Source organism: Anthonomus grandis, chromosome 12 (assembly GCF_022605725.1).
Source record: "Anthonomus grandis grandis chromosome 12, icAntGran1.3, whole genome shotgun sequence".
Classification (NCBI taxonomy): Eukaryota; Metazoa; Arthropoda; class Insecta; order Coleoptera; family Curculionidae; genus Anthonomus; species Anthonomus grandis.
The window spans coordinates 26,448,125-26,459,824 of NC_065557.1; the positions used below are offsets into that span (position 1 = coordinate 26,448,125).

The 11,700-nt window shown below is 30.9% G+C and overlaps 1 protein-coding gene and 1 long non-coding RNA gene across 5 annotated transcripts in view; one reads left to right on the forward strand and one right to left on the reverse strand.

Annotated features, from left to right (window-relative positions):
* The window catches only part of LOC126743044 (nucleoporin p54), an 86,761-nt gene that overhangs the window by 15,894 nt on the left and 59,167 nt on the right, over positions 1-11,700 (forward strand). For all 4 annotated transcript variants that reach the window (XM_050449970.1, XM_050449969.1, XM_050449972.1 and 1 more), the window contains one exon: positions 11,251-11,526. In XM_050449970.1, coding sequence (XP_050305927.1) covers positions 11,251-11,526 — 276 coding nt within the window. The remainder of the gene's footprint in view (positions 1-11,250; positions 11,527-11,700) is intronic.
* LOC126743047 (uncharacterized) overlaps positions 1-11,700 on the reverse strand; it is a 70,000-nt gene that overhangs the window by 829 nt on the left and 57,471 nt on the right. Inside the window, exon 2 of the long non-coding RNA XR_007662764.1 lies at positions 71-361. This is a non-coding gene — a long non-coding RNA (uncharacterized LOC126743047). The remainder of the gene's footprint in view (positions 1-70; positions 362-11,700) is intronic.

The following is an 11,700-nucleotide window of genomic DNA, read 5'->3' on the forward strand; positions in this document are numbered from 1 at the left end:
AATTTGGTAAAGTTTTCAATCTGCTCAACTCTTTTTATTTACGGAAATTCCTTAGCTCTATCAATATTACCTTTATAAACGTATGCCCATTTTTATCAGGAATATCTAAAATAGTTTCAGTAGAAGAATCTAAAATTTCGGATATGAAATCCTCTGTATTTTCATTATCAAAACCTCCAGAAAAACTACTTAATAAATTCTTGATAATTCCATCTAAAGAGGAAGATTGATCCGGAGTCTCCGAAACATCCTTAATAAATAATGAAGGATCTTTTTCCAAGGGTCTTGCTGTTACATGAAACTCTATCTGATGAATATTGAATGGCGTTGCAGTTTCTTCAAAGGCCGCGTCATCCTCGCGCTGGAAAAATAGATAGTTCAAGAAAAACATTTTTTAAAAGTAGGCTGTACATGGTTATTGGGGAATATTAGAAACTTGGTTCTGATTCACTAAATTAGGGATGCTCTGGGGTGGGCACAAGGTTACTGTTCCCTACAAAGAAGTATAAAGTGACAAATAACATACGAATGTTTATAAAATTAACTAAAAAAATTGGTCTTAGATATAGGTGATTTTTCAGACCCAAATAATTTAATTGAACTCAGCATACTCTATAAAAGCTTGTAACATAATCTCAATAATTTTTAAAATGTAATTACACTACATATGCATTTACTACATATGCAGAGAAATTAATAGATATTTATATTTGCAAAGAGATTTATTATGTCATTAATACATATTAGGACTCTGTTAATATTTAAAAAATATCTCTTTTTGCGTCTTTGAAGGCTGTAAATAAAGCAATTTCTAACATATTTTTGAGTACTTACTATTAAGGTTTAACACACCTAGATGAAAGATTCTTTTGTTAAATTGTCACTACCACATTTTGAAGGTGACTTTTAAGGGTCTGATAAACCTTTAATATATAATATACTTACGCATTCTTTAAGATCTGTAATGTGTAAAACAAATAATTAATGATAAAGTAAATCTGAAATTAACAGAAATTACTTTAGAACTAGTTGCGTAAATCTCTTTTCAATGTTTTTGTTAATGTCTCTAATAATCACTTCTAACATACTAAATTCATGTCTTTTACATCATAAGGGTCAAGCTTTGACATAGCTTATTGCTCGATAGTAATGGAGCAAAATCAAGAGAAAAAAGCCTGTATACCAATCACACAAAACGGCTTACAACGGTTCCCCCCTTTCTTCGTGGGGAAGGGACTTTCTCGACAGCACAGATTTATCAGTGGACACAAAGTTCTTTCTGCTAGTTGACTTTCTTGGCTCAGCATATCTAGGCTAGGTTTTCCAAAAAAAGCTTATAAGGTAAAGAAAATAGTCCACATCAAATAGAATGGTTCAGTGACACTTTACGATAGATGAGGGAGATATTCCACTTTTTAGAGGAGTTTTGTGATGCCCTTGACACTCTCGAAAATAGAGTAGAATAAAAACTTCAGAAAACAGTATTGTTAGGTAATAAAATCTGAAAATGTAAAAACAAACGGCAACCATAAATAGTTAAAGTGGAAAATCATAAAAGACACAGAATTAACAACTACAGACCTTAACACTTTTAATCATTACGTTTTCACAATAGCTGAACTTGAAATAGCTGAATAGCTTACCTTTTCACAAAACGCAACATACGAATATTGATTAATATTGATCCAATTGAAAATTGAAAGGATTTAAATATCTACAAAACCTTCACTTTCCGGTTTAAAGAAGTTGCTGAACGCGGGGTATCAAAAAAAACAGCAGGGATTTTTATGGTTTTAATGTCAAAATACTAAAGACAATATAAAAGTATAATATATAAGTCTCAAATCTTCTTTCTTTTGTCAAAGCTGGTAAATCGAGAGGTACCTTTCCAACATATCTCAAAAAAGCAGTACTAATACCCCGTTTTTAAAAAAGGGCGTAAGGATGATGTATCAAACTGATGACTCCCTAAAATTTTTGGGCATTAATCTGGACTTAAAACTAAAGTGGGATGTACATACTAGTAAAATATGTGGGAGACTGAGCATCACAATTTTTTTAAAACCATAAACAACCAAATAGTTTACAATTATAATTTTTATAACCATAAACAACCAAATAATTTACAATCAATATACCGAAAACTCACTCAAACAGAGCACATAATTTCACATGTTTCCAACCAGCCTCACAACCAAGATGGCTGCTTTTAATTGTTACATTCACCGTCTTAAACATTTTTCTATCATCTTCTAATTTTCAGAATGAAATATTCCTAAACAAATTGCTTGCAAATGACCCCAACCTAATTATTATTTTAATAAAAAAAAATCAAATTAACTAATTTAAAAAAACAGATCTTTCCTGATGGTAAAAAAGATAGTCAATTCATATCTTTACCATTCATTAATTCTCATCTAAATAAGAAAATTAACAATAGCTTCATTAATTAAAATAAACTTAACTAAATACAACTTGTGTTCGATTTTGATCAATACCAAGGATAAACTTGACACATTATCAAAGAGTGATATTTACAGTCTGCAGTCTTGTGATTGTTCATATGTGGGACGGACTTGCAGACAAATTTAATCCTTTCGTTGTTTTTCTAATTTGATTTAACCTTTCTTCAAATTTCATATATGTAAAGTCAGACCTTTTATTGGTTCTGAAGCATGTGGTAATTTGTATTTTGTTTCAGCTCATCAGCTGCAGTATTTAGTCTGCTCTATTCAAGCTCTATATGTGCTCTATTCAAGCTCTATTCAAACAGCCATTTATTAATTCTGCTTATTGAATGTACTGAACTCACCTTACACTGAGGCTGACTTTGAGTTACCTCAAGGTACAAAGGAGGCAATCGAGTGATATCAAGTAGTGGTTATATCAAGTGGTTCCAACCATCAGGAAAAGGTGCCAATAAACTTTGATATCTTTTTATTGAGCAAACCTATTTATTCCCACTGACCCTATAGACAGGGTTATGTTGGTAGGTTAGTGGATTCACCTTGTTAATCTGAGCTGATCTGGCTAAGTATTTATATGGGATACATCTTGAACCCAATGATCTCGCTAGACGACTGGAATTTTTTCATTGGGTAAATGCTTACCGTCAATGAACTTCATTAATACTATTCATGGTCTGATGAAAATCAACATGCCACTACTAAATCGAATTTCCAACATCGATTCTCCGTAAATGTGTGGTGCCGAATTATTGACAGAACGTTGCTTGGACCTGTTGTTTTACCACAGCGTCTTACATGAGCCGGGTATTTAAATTTTCTAAAAAACAATGTGCAAATAGAGGATATAACATTGAATTCAAGAATAAATATGATTTTTTCTACGACTGTTACGAAATAGGTACATTTCGCTATAGTTTTTGGTAAAGAAATGGCTTCATTTCGCAACAAGTGCGTGAAAGTTCATTCTCGCACTTGTTGCGGAATGAATACTTGTGGCGCCACCTAAAAGTCATACTTCAAATCTTGAATTAAGATGACTAGATTTAAAAACATAACCCTTATTAATTTTTCCCGTTGTCACTTTAACACCGCTATGTCATTTTAAGCCATGTCATATTTCGAATTGACTAAACTCAAATCTACACGAGTCCGCGATCACGGAACTTTATAGTAAGATGAATACATTCAACCAATTAAAGCTACAACGGAACCGTAATTCCGTGTGCATCTAAACCCAACCTAGAAACGTTGACATCCTAACCTATCTTCAACTTTCTATTTGTGTAATATTTTTATGCATTTTGACATCCAAACATTCCGAAGCTAAGAAAAATACTTCTATTTGAAATACTTTTACAAATTTCTTCTATGTTGGCCAATACAATTAAAAGAAGTAAGTGTAAATTTAAATATTTCATTAGTTATTCCTATAGCTTTATTTCTTTTTAGTGACTGATACTGAAAGCAGTAGCGATTTTGATTTCACTGCTACTCCCCCGGAAGTTCTCGCCTATTTTAGTCAGTTAGCTAAATCTAATAAAGCTTCAACGCTATGGAAAGTGTATTCAATGATTAGAACAACAATTAACATTAAACACAATATAGATATATCAAAAAATGCCAGGCTACGAGCATTTTTGAAAAAAAAATCTGATGGTTATCAAGGAAAAATCAAAGATCAGTTAAAATCAAAGATATTAACTGGAGAAGAAGTCAACCATTTTATAAATAATACTCCAGATCATATTTATCTTGCTACAAAGGTACATACATATATTTAGACATATTTTTACCCACATATCCTAGATCTTTAAAATACCATAAACATGTATATAATGTACTAATTTTTTAGGTTGCTCTGATATTAGGAATTATGGGAGCTTGTTGAAGACAGGAGTTCTACTTAATGAAACTTCCGCTATAATAATAAATGTTCCTATTATAAAAACTAAAGTGCCTAGACAATTTACAATCACTGGAAAGTTTTATACCTTATTTAAAAAATATTTATCTCTAAGGCCACCAGATATTGCAACAAATAGTATCTTCATTAACTTTCAAAATGGACGCTGCACCAAGCAAGTGATTGGAATAAACAAACTAGGAAATATGCCTAAACAAGTGGCACAATTTTTGAAATTACCCAACCCTGGATGTATAATCCAGGTCATTGTTTTTGAAGAACATCTGCAACAATGCTTGTGGATTCTGGTGCGAATATAGAAACATTAAAAAGACACGGAGGGTGGAAATCTACAGAAATTGCTGAAGGATATATTATATATCCTTCAGCAATTTCTGTAATGAGTTATCTATAATAGATAACTCATTACAAAACGGCCTAAATGTTTCAAGTCAAATAATGTCCCAAATTAATGAAAATGAGGAACCAGCACCCAAAAAACCCAAATTTCAGCAAACAAAACTGCAGGAACAAGTAGAGCTTCCTTGTGCTAAAAAAAAGTCTAAAATATAAAAGATAGATAGAAATATAGAAAAAAATCTAGAAATATATTTCCAGCAAGACGGCGCTCCTCTTCACTATGTTCTTCCCGTTCGGCAATGGCTAGACGACGAGTTTCCAGATAAATGGATAGGGCGAAGGGGGCCTATAGAATGGCCTGCTAGATCTCCTGATATAACGCCGTTAGACTTTTTTCTATGGGGTCATTTGAAATCTATTGTGTTTACTCCCCAACCTGAAAGTTTCGATGAACTTCGTCAACGCATCATCGACAGCTACCATGATATCCCACAACATGTTTTTGAAAATGTCCCTCAGGAATTTGAACATCGCTTATATCATTGTTTGGCCAAAAACGGGCAACATTTTGAATATTTTCATGTTTTTGTTTTCTATCTGAACAAATTAAGATAAACAAAGATTTTTATAATTTTCTCGAAAACGAATCGACCGATTTAAAAAAATCCAACGACAAAATAAAAGACTTCGAAACACCTTTTAAACAAGCTATTACTCGATACCCCTTGCCATTTAAAATTTTTAGAGAGATGACCCTGAGGGGTAGAGGGTGAAAGGGGGTGAAGTAATTTTAGGTTAGAAAGTTGTCCCCCTTGACAGACCTTTTGACGTATTTCGGCGTTTTTTTTTTGTTAAACAGTGGTTTTCGATAAATTGGTGGTGGGAAGTTTTCAAATGAACACCCTGTATAACAAAAACCATGAAAAATAAAAGCAAACATATTATTTGAATCTTTGTTGTTTTTTGATAGTTTTTGTTTGTTCAAGAATGAGAAATAAACATTTGATATAAAAAAAAATAGTTTTTTTTTATCGAGTAATATAAACCTAATTTATATTTTTAATTTTTTTTTTTTTGGATTTTAAGTTTCTATTTGCAAACTCTTTTTAATAATAATATATAATAATAAACAATAGTGGTACTTTTTTTGAAAAGGTAAAAATAGAAGTATTTGGATCTGATGTAATTGACTATAGTGAACCTAAGGAAAAAAGTTGATGATGAACTCTAAAAGACCAAACGTCGTATTATCAATTTTAAATTGCCATCATGAAGGGCGAAAAAAGTGGCTATGAAAAAGTTTATTTTTACTTTGTTCTACGACTTTACATGATAAAAAATAATTAAAAAATTTTTTGATTTATTCGGATATCTCCCGAAATACTCGTAAGTTTTAAATTTTTACAAAACATTTTAAAAAGTATTAATTTACGCTATTTTACCCTAATTTGACTGACCATTTATCTTTGAATTTTTTACACTTAAATTTGGGACATCCTGTTGTTTTATTTGATAGTCGTAGAAAAAGTATAGTCTATAACATTTGCGAAATAGACAATTCTACACTCGTGTAGAATTTTGCTTATTTAGCACTTGTTATAGAATATACTATTTCAGCACAACGGACATTACAGCCGCCAAGTGACACAATACTTAAATCCAACTTTCCCGGGATGTTGGATCGGCCGCGGTGGTCTTATCAGTTGGCCACCCAGGTCGCCTGACCTTACTAAATTAGATTTTAGATTCTGGCTGAAAAAAGAAGTTTATCAAGAAAAAGTAAATACGCCAGACGAGTTAATCCTTTAGATTATGCATTGTGCTGACCGCATTAAGGAATGCCATGATGCCCTCCAAAGGACTACTACTTTTGAAGTTATTCCTAGAGCTGACAAGTGTATTGAAGTTGGCGGTGGGATTTTCGAGCCGCAACAAATAAATATTATAAAATAATTAACTATTTCTTTTTTATTATACATATATGACCAATTGATTTTTCAGCAACTTATTTCTTTGTTATTATATTACTAATTTGCTACATTACGTACATTAATAAGCGTGTACAGACAGCCATTCTCCGTGCATTCGTACGAGTACTACATTCTACCGATTCAAGGATATGTTCTTATTCATCCAAGTTTTGTTGATTAGCAGGTTCAGATTTAAACATGTTGGGTACACTACCAGTCTCACGCAGTATGGCTAAGACACGAGTAAATACTGTTGGACTCGGTAATCGTCTGTTCGGAAATTGTCGACCATATTCTCTCGACAAGATGCTTTGGCACTTTCGTTGCAGGCACCATAAACGAACACCATATCGGCATATTCTGTGTGCGTAAACACTTTGACAATTTGCTATGACAATATTGTAAATGCTAAGAAAGATTAAAAGAAAGTTTAAAATTTTTAAGGTTGAAATAATGAAAAAATAGGTTCAAATAACAATACCTTAATAGAATTTCTATGAAAACAAAGATACTACTACTCAAATTATCCAATAGAATTTCTAGAACAAGAACATAAATATATTCCTTCTAAAAAATAAAAATCTGTGTCCATATTGGAAAATGTATATTTTTAGAAACTTAATTTGTGTTTTTATGTAGAAATAAAAGGGTAAAAAAAGGATCTTTTAATTATACGTGCATACCTGTAGTAATACTGATTACGCGTGACGTAGCGATTTTAGCTACTTGATTTCATTAATTGAGGCATTTTCAGTTGTACATACATTAAGTTATAAATTAGGTTAAAAACCAGCTTTTATAAGTAAATCAACAACACTTTTAATAAACCAAACAAATATGTCATCTGTATAAATCGCTGGAATTTAGAAATATGGGGCTTAAAGTGTTTTAATAAATTAAACATATACTTACAAAAAAAGAAAAGTAAAATTAGTTTTTTCGACCCCTCCGCAAAAATAAGATCTTCAAAAGAAAAATATCAACTTGCGAAATTACATCTTGTCAAACGGCTTTGTGTTTACATTCGGCATTTTTGAAGTTCTGTGTTTTTTCTTTAGTTTTTGGTTGACAAAGGAAAAAGGTCTCATTTGAGTATTTTTGTGAACTGTTGCCATGGTAAAAACTTGAGCCGTTTGTGCCGCACCATGGAAAAAAGGGGATTCAGGCCGATCTTTTCATAAGTTAATACCGATACTTTCATAACATCATGATACTGTCATCATAAACGTTAAATAATAAAAACTTATTAAGAAATCTATAATGATTATAAAATATTTAATTTCCATAAAAATGCTTTTTATTAGATAGGCACCTTTACTCTAATGAAGTACGTTAAAAAACGTAAAGAGCTCATAAACGGTAATATTGTTTATAATTTAATGCATAATCTATCATTAATAAATATTTATCATGTAAATATTTTTTGACGACGTCACTGGTAAAGATTCCTTGTGCGATCAAGCGGCGTTGCGATTTTGTTGCCTTTTTTCTAATATACATTATCTGAATTAATTGAATATTGACTTCTTTATAGAGTATCTTATATTTTATTAAAAAGGAACATTAGTATTTTTTTGTGCCTGACAAAATAAGTGACAAATTTTAATGATATTATAAATTGTGTTTTTGCCACTTCTAAATTGCATCAGAGATGTTGCAAGCAAATAAACTGCCCATAGTTCCATGGCAATGCTAATTCTAGCCTTTCAATGTTCTAAGGTTAACGTTAATCACCCTACTTAATTTTTTTTAAATGGAATGATGCCACTTGTTGCACCCTGTTGGAAAGCGCTTTTAAAAACAACATTGAAGGTGTACTTTTCTTTTTGAAACATCTTAACTTGTTAAAAATTAAATTAGAAAAAACTGTTTAGGGTATAGTTATGAAAATTAAAATAAAATATCTCGACATTAAATCCGGATTTTCGACAAAGTAATCAATTGCTAAAAAATTACCTGAGTCATCCCAGTAGGGGTCAGGTCATGACTTACATCACAGATATTTTCAAGTGGTATAGTACTTTTTATGAATGCCACCTTGTATGAATGCTAGTGAATTAAATTTAAAAAATAAAAAAATTAACTAAAATTAAGCTTAGTCACACATTTTGTTTGTCATTAATTTATTAAAAAATAATTTTTTTTAGTTTTAAAAGATGATGGCAAGTAATATGTACGTGCACTTTTTTTTAAAATATTTATTACTTAAGCAACTGTTCAAAATAAAAATTATTGACTTCTTGACAGAGCCCTAAAAGATGATATAAACTTCTTAAAACATTCAGCGTAATTAATTGAATTTCATTTCTGATCCTCTGTTTTAGTTCTTTAATATTTTTGGGCGTTGCAGCATAAATGTTATCTTTAAGGTAACCCCAAGCATACAAATCTAATGGACTAAGGTCAGGTAACTTTGCTGGATGTTCGATTGTCCCTCTCCGTCTAATCCATCTAGTGCCGAAAAAAATATTAAGAAATTATCGTATTAATGAGGAGGTACACCATTTTGCTGAAAGTAGATTCTTTCGTCTAAATTTCCATCTTTAGTAGGAAATAGTCGTGTTAATTCCAGTAACAATGTATTTTGTAAAAAAATCAAGATATCTGTCATCAGTTAAATTTCTATTAAAAAATATTGGGCCAATAATTTGATCTCCCACATATCAGTTTTTGCTTGATGTTAAGTATGCTGCTTGGCCACAATTTTGCCAGTTTACCTAAACATAAAAGCTATACGATAGGTATTTGCAAAGACAACATGATAAGGTTTTGGCTTAAATATTTTTTTCAGGAGTGCTAGTGAATTTATTCCAGTTATAGAATCCACACCCTGTATAAATATATAATGCTATTTTTTTTGTTACTTACTTTTGTTGATTATTATGTAAATTTTTAAAAGTTTAATTATTATAAGAAATAACTCACTAAAAATGAATTTCAATATATTCTGAGCCCCAAAACCATTTTTTTGTCTTAATAAGACCAATTTAACTATTTGGTTACTTATGACTAGTTTATTCTCAACTAACACCATGTTCAATATAAAAGACTGCTATGGTAGACAACTTTGTGTTAGGTTTGGCTTGCTCGGAAGCGTCCTTAGTCCAATTCAATTAAATAATACAATTTTTATTTTATTTAATTTGATACAACAGAGGGACAATAACAACAATAATAGTCTAAAAGCCAAATAAAAAAAACGATAATAGCCGTTAGGATATTTGTTCTGGGAAAAACATTCATTAATACTTATAATAAGGTTACCTTTTCAACTAGCACAAATTACGCAAGTCGTTACCAAAATATCAGGCACTTATAAATATTGAATTTAACTCAATTGAAAAGCAAAAATCACGGAAACATAAACTTAAATATTTTCAACGTTCACATATGCCACAACAAAGAAAAGCTAAAGTTGGCCATTTTGACGCATGCTCAATATCCATTTGAAGAGGGGTTTTATTATATTTATTGAATTATTGTTAAGTCATATTTTTAAAAGAAAAGGTTTTTTTTTAAATTGATTTTATAAATATCCTGGGTTGTATTATGAAAAATATTGTATGTAAATATTGATACAATTTAAATATGTAGTGCTTAAGAATTCGGACAAAAACAATTCTTAAATGTTCGGACAAAGAAAATAGATTAACGTTGACGGCAATTATAACAGAATTATTTGCGACTATATTTTATAACTCTGCCAAGCCATGACATTGACAAAAACTGAAAGAAACCTATCACATAAAATCACAATCTTTTTTAAAAATTACCCTAATAAATCCTATTGTTCTATTTGCTAACCACTCAAACACATTTTTTAAAATATCCATATTTTTAAAGTAAATGAAAAATTGCACGTTTAAGGAAAATATGAATAGTACTTATTGATCTTGGTAAAGGCAAAAGTAGTCGAATGACCTTGCAATATACTGATAAGTTTTTGAATTTTAATTAGCTTTTCTGTCCACGTACTTACTAATAGGCACAAACTGATAAAAATAAATGGGCCATAAATATTTTATTTAATTTTTTTGTATATTAGTTCAACTCAAGTTTTTTTTTCTTTTTTTATTCAAGAGTAGTATGTTATTATACTATATTGACTATAATTAACCAAAAACATTATTTTCATCCATATTAAAAACCAGCGCAGGTTCATAATATGATACAATTATTGTAATTTTAGTTTATGTTCAGGTAACATCGCAGTCAAAAAAAAATCAGTTGATTAATTAGAAGAAAGATTCTGAAAGCAAAATGTTTTAAGGAAGTAGTATTCAAATAGGAAGTTGGTTTTTCTTTTTACTCATTTAATAAAAAAAACTCATTGATAATTTTAATTAAAATATATTATCTCTTCCTAAATAATAATTGTTGTCCTTTGCACCACTATCATATAATTATTACAATTCCCTATTTTACTTGTGGTATTTCTAGTAAGTATTCTTACGATGGTCATTGAATAATAGTTCATTTTGTATTAAAACAGTAATTAGAAAAACTTCTATGAGATTAAACTATAAAGTTTCATAACTTTAATATTTAGCTACGGGTTTCGCCGCACCTTTCGGCTCAGTACAGCCGACCACTACACAATCCACCAACTTTGGTTTTGGTCAATCCCAGTCAGCAGCAACATTTGGTTCTACCTTTGGGGCGGCACCCACCAGTGCTCCACCCGCTTTCGGATCCACACAGGGATTTGGTGCACAACCAGCGGCTTCCACTTCTGTTTTTGGGTCCGCATTTGGCACGCCTGCTAGCAGTGCAGCTCCGGCTTTTGGGACCACCTTTGGAACAACACAAACTCAAGGAGCCACAGGTAAATAAAAAATTACTCTTAATTAGTATATCATAATGTTATAATTATTACGATCAGCTGAATGACTATCATACAAGGTAAAAGGTACGAATGGTGCTATTAAATAACCGGATTTAGATCGACACCTTTTTATTTGTCTCTAATTAAAGCAGAAGTTTTATCGCTTTCACATTA